The sequence below is a fragment of the Artibeus jamaicensis genome, unplaced genomic scaffold, assembly GCF_021234435.1.
Source record: "Artibeus jamaicensis isolate MK-2021 breed Jamaican fruit bat unplaced genomic scaffold, CSHL_Jam_final scaffold_11, whole genome shotgun sequence".
In the NCBI taxonomy this organism is placed as follows: domain Eukaryota; kingdom Metazoa; phylum Chordata; class Mammalia; order Chiroptera; family Phyllostomidae; genus Artibeus; species Artibeus jamaicensis.
The window spans coordinates 2775886-2794193 of record NW_026522027.1 but is presented as its reverse complement, the minus strand read 5'-3'; the positions used below and the strand labels follow the sequence as shown (position 1 = coordinate 2794193).

At 58.0% G+C, this 18308-nt stretch overlaps 1 protein-coding gene across 1 annotated transcript; it reads left to right on the top strand.

Moving 5' to 3' along the window:
• Positions 1–4636: 4636 nt before the first annotated feature.
• Positions 4637–18065, top strand: KCNN4 (potassium calcium-activated channel subfamily N member 4). Its single transcript, XM_037152339.2, has 9 exons — positions 4637–6183; positions 8794–8889; positions 9991–10403; positions 12046–12181; positions 14582–14692; positions 15105–15223; positions 15591–15660; positions 16873–17040; positions 17487–18065. The coding sequence occupies exons 1-8, from the start codon at positions 6025–6027 to the stop codon at positions 17035–17037; spliced, it is 1269 nt and encodes a 422-aa protein (XP_037008234.2). The 5' UTR covers positions 4637–6024; the 3' UTR covers positions 17038–17040; positions 17487–18065.
• The last annotated feature ends 243 nt before the right edge of the window (positions 18066–18308 follow it).

Here is an 18308-nt window from a genome sequence, read left to right as displayed (position 1 = left end):
AATAACAGAGGAAGTGAGGAAGTGGGTGGAGACAGATGAGATGCAATTAACCATGTGTTGGTACTTGTTAAGTGGGTACTTGTAAATGGAGGTATATCATTCTCTTCTGTTCGCTTCTGTATTTTGACGTTTTCCGTGATAAAAAGGATAGAGACATAGAGACATAGAACAAATGCCTGCTGAACCCAGACACTCCCTGTCTTCAGAATTCAGTTGTCTGCCTTCTCTCATGGGTTCACAGGATATGTGTGCTGGGGTCGTACATCACCTTGCCCGTTACCCCCATCCCTCTGCCCTCCCCAGCTTAACGGAAGTGGGAGCCTGAGTCAGCACCAAGGACAGATCCGCAGCGCCGGGTCTCAGAACCACAGACAGCAACTCAACCAATGAGGGCACGAATGACGGGGGCAATGAGGAAATGACGTCCTCCAGCCTCCTGGACAGTCAGGAACAGGGTGAGAGGGTGGAGTCGAAGGAGAGCAGGTCCATCCCATCGAGCAAAAGTATTCTTTCAGCCAGACTGGTATAGCTCGGTGGATTGAGCACGGGCCTGTGAACCAGACAATCTGAGTTCAATTCCCAGTCAGGGCACATACCGGGGTTGCAGGCCAGTTCCCAGCAGGGGACGCATGAAAGGCAATCATACATTGATGCTTCTCTCCCTCTCTCCTTCCCTTCCCCTCTAGAGATAAATAAATAAAATATTTTTAAAAAGCATTCTTTCACCAACCACCCGAGCATCTCCTAGGTGCAGGCACTGCTCTAAACACTGGGATGGGGATGGTAAGATCCTCATCAACTAGAAAAACAAGGTAACAAGACCGTTTAGATTGTCCCAAGTACTGTGATGAAGGTACAACAATGAAATAAAATACAGGATTATTTATGGTGCCAGAGAGGACCATTTTTGAAGAGGTAATCAAGGATGAGACAATAGCTGGATCAAGGATTGAGACGATTGAGCAGAAAGCTGGATAAAGTGAGGGAACGATGCATGAGGAGATGGAGGTTAAAAAGCGTGGAGACAGAGGGAAAAGCAGGCGCCACACCCGGAGGCAGGAAAGAGCTTGGCACATTCAAGGACCAGCCAGAACGTCAGTGTGGGGGGGGGGCAAAGCAAATGGAGGGGAAAGTGGCAGGTGGGGGTTGGTGCGGTTGGAGCAGACACACAGAAAAAGAGAGAGAGAGACGAGAAAACATGAAAGGCAGGTTGTGACTGAGAGTCAAGAAAGACCCAGAGCCAAAAAGAGAGAAGCAAACAATACTGGCTGCAATACATAAAGTGCCATGTCCGTGATCTACTCCATTGCCTATTCATACATATACATATTCATGTACATACTTATGTTATGGAAAACTTCAAAAAAAACTGAGCAGAAGAGCACAATATTTACTATGCAATGAACGACTCCAAAATTCAGTGTCTTATCCCAAAAAGTGCGTTGTTTTTTTTTTCTCATGAAGCTGAGGGTTAATGGGACACTTCTGCTGGTCTCTGCAGAGGTCACTCCTGCAGCTGCGTCCAGTGGGGTTGGACTTGGGTTTCGGGCCCAGGTGTCCTGGGCCCAGGTGTCCTGGGCCCAGGTGTCCTGGGCCCAGGCGTGGCCCCTGCACGTGCCTAGCTTGGGCTTCCTCGCAGCATGACCGTCTTAGAGTTCTGAGAGCACAAAGCATATATCATATAATGATGATATATGATTTAACATAATAATATACATGAGTTTTCATTGGTGGGGAACATAAAGATACAAAGGAGAAAATAAGCAAAACAGAGAAAGAAGGAAAAACGAGAAAAGAAAAAGGCGTGCCCTTGGAGACAAAGGCCAGGAGACAGAAACTAAGAAGTAAGGCCAGTGAGAGACTCAGACAGAAAGAAGCAAAGACTCGCAGCGCCAGGGGTGGGGGTGGGGCAGGGGACGGAGAGAGAGACTGAGAGATTGACGGGAGCACGAGACTTCTTTCAGCCTGGGAGCTCCAGGAAGGCAGGGTTGTTTCTTCTTCTGTTTTGTTGTTACTATACCCTCCACGCTTAGAGCAGCACCTGGCACACAGTAGGTGTTCAAAGTCTGCTGACATCACACCGGGCTAGACCCGCACAGTGCCTGCAGTTCCCAAGACCACCACGAGGTGTCAGCAGCCCGATGCCCTGAAGCTACCCGCTGTCTAACTCAAAAGGCTGCCTTGGAGGATTTGCCGCCAAAGGGCCTCTGACTTCCAGGGAGTCTTTCCCCACCCGGCTCAGCCCCGCCTTTCCCTGCACGAGCCCTGGGCGACAGGTGACCTTTCCGACTGAGACACCCTCTTCTTCACTCCCTGAGCAGTTAGTTAAACAACCCTTTGTCCTAGGCCCCTTCCGGCTGGGCCCCATGGCATCTGGGTCCTTTCCAGGCCCGGACGCGGAGCTGGGAGGAAGGTGGGACGGCTGGGACGAGGCCAGGGGAAAGTCCCGGGGACGTTGGAGTCAGTTATTCTGGTCTCCCTGGATCAGGTGTCCGGGCCCCCGGCTCACTTCCTCCTTCAGACGGAGGAGTCTGGGCCCCCGGCCCTTCCTCCCCCAGACCCGGTTCTCCACGCCCCTGCCCCTCCTCCCTTCAAAGTGCCTTGAAGTGGCCCTCAGTCACCTTTCGCAAGGGCCGATGTAGGCGTACAGATCCTCTGGTGTCCCCTCCCTCCTCTCCTTCACAGGGACCCTCCACTCCCCCTCCAGGGCTGAGCCCAGGGCTGAGTCACAGGAAGCTCGGGGGCCCTGAGTCACCCCCACCGCCCCGCTCAGCCCCTCCCTGGGCCGGAGGGAGCGGGCTCGAGCCGTGCGCCCTACACACTGACCCCTGGGCCTGGAAGGTTAGTTTGCAGGCAGGTGCCCTTCTCACTGTGCCCCCCTTGCTGCCCACCCTGGCATCTCCCATTTCCTCCAGCCTTTGCTCCTTTTTTTCTCTTGTAGTCGTGGCCTGCTTTGAAGACAAAAATCTCTCTCTGCAGCAACGTCCATGTCTGGATTCTAGATTCTGGCTTCTGCTTTCTCTTTACCTCCGGGTTCCTTCTTCCTCCATCTCTGATTTTTTTATTTCATTCTCTCTCCTTCCTTCCCTCTCCTCCTCAATCTGTCTGTCTCACTTTCTCCCCCTTGCCCTCTGGCTGTACCAAATGGCTGTGTTTGGTGTCAGGAGACACCGAGACCTCTCTGGGTATCTCTCCATCTGTGTCACTTTTCACTGGTGCCTGCACCGGGCACAGCCGTGCAGGGGCTGGTGCTGGAGGCCTCTGTCCATGACCTCTGACTCTCTCAGATGGCCGCAGTCTCTGCGTCTCCGACCCTTGTGTGGGGCTGGGTGGACTCAGAAAAAGGCAAGGCTGTCCCCAGCTGCGCCAGTGAACAGGAGAGAGAAACTGAGGCAGAGACAAGCATGGAGAGGCCCAGAGAGAGAGTCGGAGGCAGAGAGAGGCCCAAAGGGAGACGTGGAGGCAGGGAGAGGAACAGGCACGGAAGGGGACAGAGAGAGACCTAGCGTCAGCCAGAAACAGACAGAGAGGAAATGAGACATATGAGAGCACAGACAGGGACAGAAAGACAGAGACACGCAGAGAGGAACATGCAGGCCAGGAGACAGTGACAGGGAGAGAGAATAAAGTAGAGAAAACCAGAGAGGGGCACAAGAGTGAAGGCCGAAATGCTAAGAGACACAGGGGTTGAGAGAGGCAGAAACGAGGAGACGAGGAGACAGAACAATGGAAACAGACAGACAGACAGACAGAAGGAGGCAGAGATAAGACAGACCCGGAGGTTTCCAGAGCTGGAGAGACGGAGAGAGGGGCTGCAGGTGAGAACGAGGAAGAGAGCGGCACCGAGACCCATGCCAGGGCCCCGGGGCGGTGGGCGGCGGGGGGGCCCAGGCCTCCAGAGCACCCGCTTTCTGCCACAGTCACGTGGGTGGCATCTGAGTGTGCCCGGGCGTGTCTCCATCACTGAGGAGTGTGCCACGGAGCGGGCGGGCACGATTGTGTTTTTGTCACTGGGTGGGTCTGTGTGTGCGGTTTGGTGTCTCTGGGTGTGTCTGCGTGGTATGTGTTGGTGAGCTGCCAGGCGTGTCTGTGCGTGTCCCATTTCCCTGTGGCTGGCAGGTCCATGTTTCTGCATGGCACATGACATGGGAGAGGGAAGGGGTTATGTCCGTGTGTCCCACCAACAGCAAGGTCCTCGGGACCAACGGCTGTGTCATAAGTCAGCATGTGACACTGTGTGAGGTGTGCTGGTCACCACACCTGTGTGCCCCTGTGTGTTTTGATCTGCGTCTAAACGTGCGGCAGACTGACCCCTGGGTCACCTCAGCGCTGCTGCAAGTCCTCACCCCCCAACGCCGCGTCACTGCCTCACCAGTGCTGGTCTGAGCATGCGTGTGAGCTGTGCCTTTCTGGGTGTTGTGTGTGTGAAGCCATGTGTCATTCATTCTGTGACATGACTCTGTGTCTCACGTTGAGGTGTTTGTCCTTGTCGGGGTCCTCTCCTCTTTCTGCCAACACCACAGCCTGGCTGCTCACACTCAGTGTGCTCCGTGTGTGTGGGTGTGTATCACGTTGTGCCGCAGGGCGTCCTCTGGTGTGTGTGGCGTTGCTGCCGGCCTATGAACCAGCCGGGTCAGTGGGTCACGTCTGATGTCACGGGACACGTGGTGTGTGTCAAAGGTCATGTTGGGAAATGCGTTGAGGTGCTTTGTGTCACCTGTGTTTGCGCATCTCTCCGTGCACGCTGCGCTCACAGGGTCACGCGTGTTGGGGCACATGGAGTGCCGGGTTGTATGCGGCTGTGGTACATGGAGCTTGGATGTGGCTTGTCAGTCAGAGGCGACGGGTTGCGCCTTCCTCCACACACATTGCATTTGGGCTTCGGGGCCGTGTAGCCCGAGCCTTGTCCCCTCCCCTGGGGCACCATTCTGGGCTGTGTCCCCTGTGACGCACCGGAATGTGCCAGAACGTCTTCCTCTGGGCTGGGCTGCTTGGGTTTCTGTGTGTGTCGCTGTTCGATGGAGGTCTCTGCCCGTGACCTTTTATACTGCTCCCCGGTTACACACCTGGATGGCGCTGTGTCCTGGGGTGCGTTGTATGTCGTTCTCTGAGTGTGTGTGCCCGAGTCGCCATGCGCGTGGTGTGCTTCTGTGTGCTTCCTGTGCGTTTCTCCGTGTGCTGGGTGACGGGGATGCCATGGGTGTATCCCTAAATGTCACGTGTCTGCTTGTGTCAGATATCATTCCACGGGCGTGCAATGCTCGGGGCTCTGTGGGCGTATTGTTTCCATACGCGTGTGTGTGGCATCGGGCATCACTACGCCAGCACAAATTGTGTGTTTGTGGGACATTTGCTGTGGGTTGTGCAGCTGTGTGTGTGCATCACCCAGTGTGTGGCGTCTGGGTGTGGCTGTTTGTGTCAGACAGTGTTGTGCCCACGGATCGCAGCATTTGTGCCTGCGTGTGGACAGTATTTGGGTGGCTGTGTGTGTCACGGGGAACTGCCTGTCTGAGGACCGGCGTGTGTCACAGCACATGTGCGGTGTCTGGGTGTGGCTGTGGGTTTCAGAACCCGTGGGGAGTTGTGAGTCACTTGGTGTAGGTCGAGTTGTGTGCCCAAGTGTGTTAGGTTGTGTCCGGCGGTGCTGTGGGTGTGGCTGCATGCAGGTGTGTGTCACACGGTGCAGACTGTTGTGACCGTTGTGTGCCAGTGTGTCTGCACCCACGTGGGTGCATGCTCTTCCTTGCTCTGCCCCAGACACACCCCAGCCCCTCCTTAGACTGAGAAGGGAGGTTGACGAGCCTCCCTGCTGCCCAAGGGCCTCCCCAGTCCCTCCCTGCCCTGCCCAGCCGGCCGTCACCACCCCCCAGAGGGCACGGGCTCTGCTCTGCCTCAGAGCAAGAGCCCCAGAGCAACTGAGCAGAGCAGGCTGATGACCTGCTGGCCACAGTGGCTGCCCTTTGCGTGCTGCGAGGTGGGGGACCCTGGGCAGGAAGCTGGCTGAGCCCCAAGATCCAGGGGGCCATGAGCGGGGAGCTGGTGCCTGGCCTGGAGGCCCTGCAGCGGCGAAAACACCTGCTGGAGCAGGAGAAGTGGCTGGCCTGTTGGGCACTGACGCTGGCGGGAATTGGCATCGGGCTCATGGTACTGCACGCCGAGATGCTGTGGTTCGGAGGGTGCTCGGTGAGTGGAACCCTCGTCCTGGCCCAGGAGTGGCTGGGGGCTGAGACTCCCGGGTCTGAGGGAGGAGGGGCTGGACTCTAGAGTCTGGAATCCAGGGAGGCAAATGCTGGCGGTCCTCTCTGCAAAAGGAAGGGAAGAGGGTCTCAGTGTCTCACTCTTTGAAGGTGCTGCAGTTAAACAGCTGGAGTCAGGGGGAGAGGGCTGATCGGACACGCCAGCCTCCCAAGAGCAGGTTAGGGGAGCGGGAGCCCTCGGTTCAGTGAAGGGAGGGTGAGGAGAGAGATTAACTTCTGGCAGCAGGCGGCGGCTCTTTGGTTCTTATCTGAGCTCTAACGTTTATCTAGCACCTCAGCACAAAGGGACTGAAGAAACTGCCTGGGGTGGGGGTGGGGTGGGAAACGGACATGGACACACCCCGTCCCGTCTCTGTCAGTAAGAAGTGCTGCCTGCCCGGAGTCTGTGTGTTCTTTAAGCTGGGAAACAGCGGCCAGTAGGTTCATAGTGGTCCCCAAACTCCTGGGTCCCTGGGGAGCGGGGGACACCGGGGAGCAGCCTTAGAGCATCTTTGGGGGCAGGAGCTGAGTTTGAAGGAGGGTAGTGAATGGGAAGGGAAAGGCCAAGTGGAGCCGGAACAGGATCCTGCACATTCTGTCTCTGGTCAGGGCAGCGAAGGAGGTACAGGCAGGGCACGGGTCGGGGTTAGTGGCTGGAGGACAGAACAGAATTGCTCAATAAGGAAGGAGGGCTGGAGGCCAGACTGGAGTAAGGGGTGTGTCACTGGGCTGGCTGGGTTGGGGGGGCAGTGATTTAAAGATTGAGTTGGGGAGACTCTTGGGGGATGGAGGCTCAGGCTTGGGATTTTGGGGTGAGGGGGGAAGGCAGCTCTCACATGACCAGGAGCCACATGGAAGGTCAGGGCAGGCGTGTTTGCTCTGGCCGGGAGGACGAGGCCAGGGCAGCGGGCACCGAGGGGGTGCGGCAGCCGAAGCTCATGCCAACAGGAAGCGTGGCCGGGCCTACCCTCTGCTCCCACGCTCCAGCACCGGCCCCGCCGGGGAGGTGCAGCCTGCGGAGCCCAGGCAGATAGGAAAGGGCAAAGGGGTCACTCCTCCCCGCTCCCTCCCTGTTCTCACTGCTCATTTCTTCCTTTCCTTTCCCACCTGCCAGGTCTCTGCCTCTGGCAGTGGGACTCGGGGAAGCGGCCAGAGCTCTCTGAGCCTCAGTGTTCCCATCTGTAAGCTGGGGGTGGGGGTTTGACACATGATTCTAGGGGTCCTCCTGAGCCCCGTTTCTATGACTGTCTTGGTAACAGCCCTGTCCCCTCCCCACCTCCATCTCGATCTAATGGACTTATTTCCCAGGGCCCTAGACACCTGTTTGCCGTGGTCGGGGGAGGCAATTCGGGAGCAGAGGCAGGTGCCCAACTCCAGGAGTGGAGGGGAGCGAGGCAGAGCTGTCGGAGGGAGCGGGGGCGTGTCCGCGAACTGGAAAAGTAGAGATGACCATCGGAGAACTGGGCTGCTCTGTGGGGAGGGGGAGGGGGGTTGTGTTTCGTGGCGTGGGGTTTGGGACGAACTAAAGAAAAGAGACAAGGACTGGGGTGCCAGAGAAGGGTAAAGGGGTGGGAGGGAAGGCTGGGGACAACAGCACCATTGTTCGAGGAGGGGGTGGGGGAGGCCCCCCCTGGGGCAGGAAACTGGCTTTGTTTCCCACTCAGGGGAGCTGGCAGCATCTTAGCAGAAGCAGGTGTCTTAGGACAAACAGGTGGGAACCCAGGTGGTGCCTTCCCCCTGACAACACCCCCCCCCCAGTTAGGGACACTGCCCCCCCAGCCCCTCAGGGAATCCAGCAGTCCCAGATTCCTCTAACTCCTTTTCTCCAGAATTCTAGATTCCTCCAAGCTATTGCCACACAAAGAGAGGGTGGGGGAAACACCTCCATGTTTTCTGGAGACCACGTGCTTCCAGCCACACTTGCTCTGGGCTTAGAGCCTAGAGAGAGGTCAGGAGGTGGGAGAGGAGGTGCAGGGCGGGGCGCTGGGGGGCCTTTCTCTGAGCCAGGTCGAGGGCCTCTCAGGGACTCAGCCCCCTGTATAAGGGCAAGGGAGGCTGCCATTCATTCCTTGGGGAATGAATGATAGTTTCTAGGCTCCTGGGGAATGGGGGCATGGTGGGGGGGGGTGAAGCTGCTTTCTAGGGCAGGACCAGCTGGGTTGGAAGGGGAGAGGAGAGGACTCTCCAGAGGTCAGATGTCTGCTTCTAGGCGCACACACACACACACACACACACACACACACCTGCGAACTACTTTTGATGGGCAAGTAGATGGGATTTAGAAGAAATGTGAGTGTCAAGTTCCCCGCTAAGGGATGCGAATTCTCGGAGAGAGGTGAGGAGGACACTGGCACTCGGGCCACGGCTGCCCAGTTGGGAAGGATGATGGTTTGGAGACTTCCCCAGAACTGAGACTTCGGGGGCAACTGGGTTGGGGCTCCTGGGGAAAGGAGGCTAGGAAATTGGGGATCGAGAAGGCAAGGCTGCTAGGGAGGAAGGTGGAGGGGACCCATGGGTGGAGACTTGGGACCTCACCCCTTTTTCTCTCTCCCCATAGTGGGCACTCTACCTGTTCCTGGTAAAATGCACCATCAGCATCTCCACCGTCCTGCTCCTCTGCTTCATCTTGGCCTTTCATGCCAAAGAGGTCCAGGTAGGGCAGGCCCCACCCCAGCCCCTCCCTTCGCCCTCAGCCCCCACCCCGCCCTGTCAGCTCACACTTTCCATCCTCCTCCTCCTTCTGGGCTGATGAATGAGGTTCCCTCATCTGCTGGGAAGGGACGAACCTCAGACAAACCAGCAGAGCGGCCTGCAGCAGCCCGTCCCCTCCCTCCACCTGCAGCCCCGGGCTGCCTTGCACACTCACGGATGCTGAGAGTTTCGGTCCCCGGACCTCTGTCCTCCATCCCTGAACCCCCACCTACTCCAATCCCAAGCAACCCGAGACCCGGGACTGTGTCCCCAGGTCCTTCCCCACTCCTGAGCTGCCCACCCGTGCCAACACCCCCCTGACCCGGGAGCCCTTCGCACCAGGGTCCTGTCTCACTGGGACCCTGTTCCCTCCTCCCCGCACCCCCATATAAAATGGGGGTTACCGGCCCTGTGCAGTAAGGTCCCTTGCAGTGCCTGGTATGTAAGAGGTGCTCAGTGCAAAACACACATTATCATGGATAGCGGCCATCTGAGCAGTCGAAGTGTCCTGAGTGTGCAGCCCAGCTGAGCCGCTGCCCACCTGAGGGCCCCACGCCTCTAAAATGAGGGTGAAAATTCTTTCCATCTCACGAGCTGTGAGCAGTCACTGAGACACCACACGGGCAGCAGTGGCTGGCACATCCAAAGTCCCCGTCGGTATTGGCTGTCGTGGTTGCTAATGGCTGACGACTACATTGACTACACGGTTGGCCCCCAAAACGGAGTGGGGGGTGCCTCCACGGATGTGTAAGCTCCAGGAAGGCAGGCGCTTCTGTCTGTCTGTCTGTTCACCTCAGAATGTAGAACAGTCTAGGCACTCGCTGAGTGTTCCTGGGCTGGCCGTTCTGGAAGTGGGCTGACGCGAGGAGGGAAGGGAGAAGCGGGAGAGATGTCTCCCCCCAGGTCCTGCCCTGCTCCTTGCCCACCCTCCTCAGCCCCACGCCCAGGCGCTGCCTCTTTCCCTGGCCTCGCGGGCGCGCCCCTCTTATCTCCTGGTGCAGGCTGGCGGCAGCCACCTGACCTTCATGTGACCCCCAATCCCGGTCTGCGCCCTTCCCCGCAGCTGTTCATGACCGACAACAGCCTCCGGGACTGGCGCGTGGCACTGACGAGGCGGCAGGTGGCGCAGATCCTGCTGGAGCTGGTGGTGTGCGGGCTGCACCCGGCGCCGGTGCGGAGCCCGCTGTGCACGCCGTCGAACGCGACGCATTCCTGGCCGGGCTTTCTGAGCCAGGGGGAGGCGCTGCTGTCGCTGGTCATGCTGCTGCGCCTCTACCTGGTGCCCCGCGCCGTGCTCCTGCGCAGCGGCGTCCTGCTCAACGCGTCCTACCGCAGCATCGGCGCCCTCAACCAGGTCCGCTTCCGCCACTGGTTCGTAGCCAAGCTGTACATGAACACGCATCCCGGCCGCCTGCTGCTCTGCCTCACGCTTGGCCTCTGGGTCACCACCGCCTGGGTGCTGTCCGTGGCTGAGAGGTGAGGGTGCGGGGGTGGGGGTGCGGCGGGGGCATTAGGAGCATCTGGAGAAGCAGCTTAGGGCAGCGGCCGGGCGCCAAGCCGTGGGGAAGGCTGTCTGTCCACATTGGTCCAGGCGAGCCCCAGCCCTTCCTCCACCTGCAGCCTCCAGTCTCCCCGGGCACACACAGACCCTAGGAAGCCCTTCCCTTCCTGCTTCCCAACCTCTCCTGCTTCAGGTTTCCAGGCATCTGTTCGGTCTGGAAACCCAGGCCCCGGGGCCTGGCCAAGCGTTGCATCTGCCTCTGAGGAACTGGCACAGATGCACTGTAGGTGCTCACGGTGGTGCAGACACGGGGTGTTTGGGGGCTGCCTCTGGAAGGGAATTCCCTGCAGGGAAGTGGTACCCGATTCCAGGCTGCCTGCTGCATGTTGCGTCACCTGGCGCTGGGCCTGTACCCTTGCAGGGCCTCAGTCTGTCTGTCTGTCTGTCTGTCTCTCTCACACACTCACACACAAATAAAGAAATTGGGGGGGGCGGTAACCTCAGCCCGTGGTTCTCTAAGTGTAGTTCCGGACCAGCAGCATCACCCGAGAACCCAAATTCCCAGGCTACATCAAGACCCACCTGAGTTAAAACTCTGACAGGTGGTTCTGATGCCAGTTCAAGTTCCAGAGCCTCTGGCTTAGTGCCCCTGGCGAGTGGTTCTTGAGGGGCGGGAGGGAGAAGACCTGGCTTTAGATCTCTCCTGTCTGAGCCTGTTTTCTCATCTGTACAATGGGTCAGTTTTACAAACCCACCACCCTTCAAGTCTCCCCGGCAACTCTGATCTTTTGTAATGCTAAACTTCATCTGGCAGGACCTCAGTTTTCCCAGCCGCGAAATCAGTCGGGCTCAGCATCCAGGAATGGTTTTCCCACCGTGTTTCTTGTCTGAAAAATGGCAGGGTGGGGACAGAGTTGCATTTCTAAATCCAGGGGCAGAAGTCCTCAAACTGACTGCAACTCAGAACTGGGGAGGAGGGGGGGTTGTTAACAGTGCAGATTCAGTCCCCACCTCCAGACAATAATTCAGTGGCTCTGAGGTCTGGGACCCTTATCGATGGCAGCTTTCTCTCCTGAGTCTGATGCCAGAGGGGTTTGTGGGCCAAAGTGGAGCACGCCCCAATGTTCAATCCCCTCCATGGCTAGACTGAAATGTCCCCTTCTGTGAGGTGAGGGGAAATGCAGAGTCCCGCCTTTTCAGTCCTGATAGCGACATCTCTAGGCCAGACAGCATCTTTGTGGAAATCAGAAACAAAGGCTCCTACTCCTCTGGGTGGATGCAGCCCCCTGCCAATCTGACAAGTGGACTTCGGGCTGGGTTTCGGCCCCCCCAACCCCTCGGCCTCACGAATCAGCAGCCCCAGTAGCCTCACTGAAAAGAAGCTAGTTTCGGAACTGGCTTCACCAGGGTTCAGTTCCCACTGACCAGAGTGTTGAGCACCCAGCCCAGCTCACAGAGCAGAGTGGGGGCCAGGCAGTCTCTCCGAAGCCCAGAGAACTCGTTAGCTGTGTTTCTGGGTGCTTCCCGGGCCGGTGGGTGTGTGTGAGGAAGGAGGGCACCAGACACCACCGGAAGCCCCGGAGCGGGGTTCCAGCACTGACCCACCCTTCCCCACAGGCAGGCTGTGAACGCCACGGGACACCTCTCAGACACTCTGTGGCTGATCCCCATCACATTCCTGACCATTGGCTATGGGGATGTTGTGCCGGGCACCACGTGGGGCAAGATTGTCTGCCTCTCCACTGGAGTCATGGTGAGTACAGCCATCCCAGGGGCCCCACTCCCCAGAGGCTACTGGGGCTGCTGATTCATGGGGCCGAGGGGTTGGGGGGTCGGGGGCCGAAACCCAGCCCGGAGTCCAAACTGGCCATCCCCTGGCCCCAGGAGACCAGGGAGCCAGCACAGGCAATCAGGGACACCTTCTAGAAACGTGGTATCTGGTCCCCTACAGCCCCCGTCCAGGTCACAGACCCCATTTCCTATTAAAACCCAGGAATCCATCCCCGAAGTCCTTGCTCTCTCCGGAAACTAAGGCCTCAGTCCTCACCCTCCTGAGGGACACAAGGCCTCTGGCTTTTCAGTTCCATGTCCTTCTAGAATCCAGGATTCCAGCCCTGACCCCCACTCGTTCCAGACTCAGACGTCCTGCCGCACTCCCTTACCGCCCAGTCATCCAGGACTCAGGCCGCATTTCCCGACTCTAGGACCTGGGAGTCCAGTCTCCCAGGCTCCATCACGGCTATAGAGTCTAATCATGAAGGGTGCGCCTGTGGGGCCAGGCTGCCTGGGTTCAAATCCGGCGTCTGCCACTTCCTAGCTGGAAGCAAGCCATATAATCTCTCTGAACCTCAGTTTCCTCACCTATAAAATGGGATGCTTATCCTGGCGAATCCCTCGTGGGGTTCCTGAGAAGATTCAATGAATTAAAACATGGGGTGCCAACCTTTTGGTGTCTCTGGGCCGCACCGGAAGAAGAAGAGTTGTCTTGAACCACGCATTAAAGACACAGACACTGTCAAAAACTGAACGGATGAGCAAAAAAAAAGGTTTTAAGTAAATTTACAATTTTGTGTTGGTCCGCATTCACAGCCGTCCTGGGCTGCTGGTTGGACACCCCTTTATTAAAGGGCCTCAGACAGTGCCCAGCACGTAAGAAATGCTCATTAAACAGGGTGGGGTGGGAGGGGCTGTTACTGAAACAGGTGCCAGGCATCTGCCACCCTCACCCAGCTCCTGTGCCCTCCAGGATGAGGCAGAGGTTCTCCAGCCCCAGACGATGCCGCCTCCCAAATCCAGACACTCACCCCTTCCCTTCACAGACCCAGGCACCCAGCCCCCCTATGCACCCCTAATTCCCCTCCAGGGCCTCCCCCAATGCCTTGGCCGCCACCTCCCCAAGAGAGCTGGCTCCCTTACCCTCAGGGACTCAAGCAGCCAGTCCCCAGCCCTGATGTTATCCCAGGAAGGACATGATGAGTCCCCAGGCCTTGGGCCCACAGTGATAGAGGGGGTGGCAGGGGACTGTCTCACACACACACAGAGCAGCGCATGAGACAAGGAAAAAGGGGCAGACACCCAGCCAGGGCAACACCCCGTCCTCATTGGACAGAAGGAGAAACTGAAATCCAGAGAGAGAAGGCGAGCATCACACTGGGGGTCACGGCCGCTCCTGGCGAGCACTTCCAGGCAGAGCGGAAGTAGAACTTATGAGCGCACTGTGCCCGAGAACTTCTGTGCCAGTCCGTGTCCTAAACACTTCCCGGGCGTTGGATGACAGAATCCATAGCATCACACAGTGAGGGATTTTTACAGAGGAGAAGCGGAGGCCCTCGGAGTTTGAATAACTTGCTCGAAGCTGGGTTTGGAACACAAGCAGTCCCAGAGCTAATGTTCGCAGCTAGTGAATTCTGAGTGGTCAAGGGCTAAAACGCACAGGGGGGCTGGGGCTTCAGAAGACTACTTCTAACTCCAGGCAGGGTGACCCGGGGCCGCAGAGCAGGTGGGGGTCTGACGGGGCCTTGAAGGATCGGAGGCCTTGGAGGAGGGGAGGGAGGAGAATGGGTGTTCAGACCCAGGTGCCGGGGCAGGTGAGACAGCTGGAGCTGGGGCCCCTTTGTCTGGGAGGGAGACTGGGATCTGGGGAGGCCTGAAAGGCAGGCTCAGAAGTCTGGGGCTGTGGGAAGTTAGATTAGGCTGAGAAGGGCAGGGTCCTAACCAGGTTAGATGCCCCTGGGGTAAATGGAAGGCTGGAGGTAATCCAGGAGGAAGACAGGGCCAGTGCTGGGCAGAGGCTGTGGTGGTGGAGGGGGAACACCCTCAGTGACTCGATGGCCAACTGGGCGTCAGCACTAGGGAGGAAGGGGTCCCCAGGAGCCTGAGGCCTGCCTTTCCCCCAGACCAGCCCCCTCTCTGCCCCCAGTCGCACCCTTAGTGGCAGAGAATGTTCTGACGGCGTAAACACAGGGGCTGGTCTCAGACACGTGGCTTCTGAGCCTTGCTCCACCCTTGGGAGCAGTTTGCTTGTCTGCTGACCACTGACCACTCGGGGTGGTCAGGCCTGCCTTGTGTGGCTGGTGAGAGGGTCTAGGGGAGGGGTGGCGGCACAGAGTGGGCCTACAGAGTCCCTGTGTCACCGCGCCTCCCGCGCCCACAGGGGGTCTGCTGCACAGCCCTGCTGGTGGCCGTGGTGGCTCGGAAGCTGGAGTTTAACAAGGCGGAGAAGCATGTGCACAACTTCATGATGGACATCCAGTTCACCAAGGAGGTGAGCGCCCGCCTGCACGGGAACTCCAACCCCAGCCCCTCCCCCCTGGGACCAGGAGTCCAGGCCCCCAGCCCCTCCCCCCTGGGACCAGGAGTCCAGGCCCCCAGCCCCTCCCCCCTCAGACCCAGGAGTCCAGGCCCCCAGCCCCTCCCCCCTCGGACCAGGAGTCCAGGCCCCCCAGCCCCTCCCCCCTCGGACCCAGGAGTCCAGGCCCCCAGCCCCTCCCCGCTGGGACCAGGAGTCCAGGCCCCCAGTCCCTCCCCCTTGGGACCAGGAGTCCAGGCCCCCAGTCCCTCCCCGCTGGGACCAGGAGTCCAGGCCCCCAGCCCCTGCCCCCTCAGACCCAGGAGTCCAGGCCCCCCTCCCAGAGCCCAGGGGCCTGTCTGCACTGACACTGCGCCCCCATCCCCAGATGAAGGAGTCAGCCGCCCGGCTGCTACAAGAGGCCTGGATGTTCTACAAACACACACGCAGGAAGGACTCTGGAGGAGCCCGTAGGCACCAGCGCAGGCTGCTGGCTGCCATTAGCACGTGAGGGCTGCTGTTGTGTGTGTGTGTGCATGTGTGAGCGTGTACACCTGTGCTCACATCTCCCTGCATGGCGTGTCAGCATGCACACCCGTGTGTGACTGAACAACTAGCTGCACCCTGGATCTCACAGCGACTCGGTGTCTGTGGCTGGTTTTTCGTGTCTCACAGTGTCTGTGGGCCTGGATGCCCAGGTCTCCCCCAGGGAGGTGGACTTGTGGGTGCAGGTCCCCCCCACCAGCTCTCTGGCAACTTTTCCTCTCCGTCCTGTGTGTACGTGGGTCTGTCCTCCCCTCATCCTTCTCCCAAGCTAAGGCCACATCTGGGGACCAGGCTCATAGGAAACCCGACCACCTGTTCCTTCCCACAGGTTCCGCCAGGTGCGGCTGAAACATCGAAAGCTCCAGGACCAAGTGAACTCCATGGTGGACATCTCCAAGGTACCAGAATCCGTGGGAGGGAGTCTGGGGGAAGAGGGAGGCTGGGCCGTGGGCGTGCAGGGAGAGCTGGCCCCAGCGTGGGAAACTCTGGCCAGGACCTGGCACACACCGGTCCTCAATAAAGGTCTGTGGTTGAATGAATACATAAAGCAATACTTGGTTTCTTAAACTCATGTGTGGCACAGAGAGATCCCTTTTAAACTTAAGAAAAAAAAGAAAGAAACTGTACAAAGAACTCCAGTGTTTAGTTTTAAATTATTTTTATTGTCCAGTTACTTACATGTGGACGGATATAAAATTCCTTCCAACTCTGATTCTTATACAATGATAAAACCAAAGCAAATTTACAAACCAAGCCCAAGCACACATGGCAAAACCAATCAAATGCAAATGAACAATGACATGGGGAAGGGGGCCACTGTCTCAGTAAAACTCAATCTCTGCTGCTATGGTGGGCTGGGGGGCGGAGCCAGGGCCCAGCCACTCAGCCCGCCCACCTCCTGCTGGGACCACTGGATTCCGCCGGTGCTGGGGCAGTGATGTCACAGCCTTCCGCTGGATGAACAGCATTTTTTGCTTATCCGGTGGCCTTTGCTTTTTCTCATTAGTCCATGACAATTCAAACAGTGGCCCTCGGCAGCAATGCCATGGTAAACACTGTCACAGATACAGGCCTTCACAATGGATGCCTCAGTGAGGTGAGGGCCCAGGCCTGCCAGAATTGACAGGTGTTAATTTCCTAAGATTATCGAGCCGTAAAGCACATAATTAAAGAATTCTCACAGAAGGTTCATACACCCTCAAGGACGAAGCTGTGAGCCCTGGTTTGAGAAGGAAGGGAAAGAGCTATGTATGTGGATTTTGATGTCAGGCATTCATCAATGCCACAAATATTTAGTGAGCACCTACTACATCCTAGGCCTTATTCTAGGTGCTGCCGTTGGGCCAATGAACTGTTCCAGGCCTCAGTTTCCTTGGCTGTAAATGAGAACAGGATTTTCACTCCCCACGGACTTTAAGACTTTAAACCACACATGAAAAGCACCTGGCCAAGTAGCTGGGGTGTGGTCGGGTCAATAGTTGGTAACTGTTATGGTTAAGGACAGTCCTTGAGCACCTGGAATGGTTTATTCAATGCTGGTTCCACTGCCTTACTCCACGGGACAGGGTGCCCGCCAGCCCCTCACACCCCCGACCCTTCTCTCTGCCCAGATGCACATGATCCTGTGTGACCTGCAACGGGGGCTGAGCAGCTCACACCAGGCCCTGGAGAAGCGGATTGACGCACTGGCAGGGAAGCTGGACACCCTGACTGAGCTGCTCAGCGCTGTGCTGAGGCCAAGGCAGCTTCCAGAACCCAGCCAGGAGGCCACATAGCTGGTGAGGAGGCTGGCGCTTGGGCAGGAAAAACTTCTGGAGGAGAGGTGCCTGTGGTCAGCACCCGGCAGGGTGAAGGGGGCGGGGCATGACCTGGAGACGGGGCTAACCTTTCTCTTCTGCTCTGCCTGTGCTGGGAGGAAAGGACTCCAAGTTCGGGACTGGACGGGCAGTGAAGGAAGCAGACTTTTCTCCCCTTGGCTGACCTTCGATATCCTCTCCCTCTTTGTTTGCTTGGAATCTGCCTGTCTCTCTGCCTGTCCCTGGGCACGTTCTCTAGCTCTTTCCAAATGTTTGGCTGCCCCTGATCTCTTGGTGCCGGGTACACCCACGCTCTTCCTTCCTCTTCTGTCCACTGGTTTCTGTCTGCCTCCACCTCCCTGTCCCCTCCCTTGCTCCTCCTTTGGTGTCTGACCTGCCTGTCCATCCGTCTCCCTTTGTCTCCCCAGGACCCGTGAAGGAAGAACAAAGCTCCTTTCCCCAGGATTGAGGTCAAGGGCATTCTCCCTTCTACTCCTGACCCAGCCCTATGAATAAAGCACCTCAAATGCAAGGACTCAAGGGGCCCCACCTTGGGGTGGGTTGGCTCGCTGAGGCCGCTGGAGGGGACAATGGCTGAAGGAGGGAGGCCCTGGCCCACCACCCCTGAGGCCCCAGATGGGAAAATGGTTACCACTATCCCGTGTACCCTCAACCAAAACATCCGCACAGCGCTGCCACAGATGACCTCCGGCTTTCAGTTCCAAGCCGAGGTGCCTGGGGGCTGGGGCAACCGTGGCCCAGAGGAGGAGGGTTCTGGAGGAGGGGCCCAGAGTCCAGGATCCTGGGTTGCCTCAGTTGCCGACTGGTTGGCAGAGCTGAAGGAGCCAGAGCTGGAGCTGGGACAAGGCAGGGGGCAGCGCCCCCTGGTGGGAGAGCAGGAGGACGCCATTTTTCTAGTGTTGCAGAGAACACGGAGGGGAGGTAGAGCCGGGGAAGAGACCACTGGTCTCTGCTCTCACACTTTGTAATAAATGTTAAACAGAGAAGTTGCTGTCTTTCTAAATATGTCTGCACTCCAAAGAGGCAGGTCATCCAGTGGAAGGCCCTCACCTGTCCTGTCAGAGCCTCAGTTTCCCCACCTATGAATCAGAGGCCTCCCCTAAGTGCCCTCTGAGGTCTGTCGGCTCTGCCATCCACTGGCTGTGTGATTTGGGGCAAATGGTTCCACCTCTCTGAACACTGTACCTCACCTGTAAAACGGGGCCACCCCCATGGAACTGCTGTGAAGA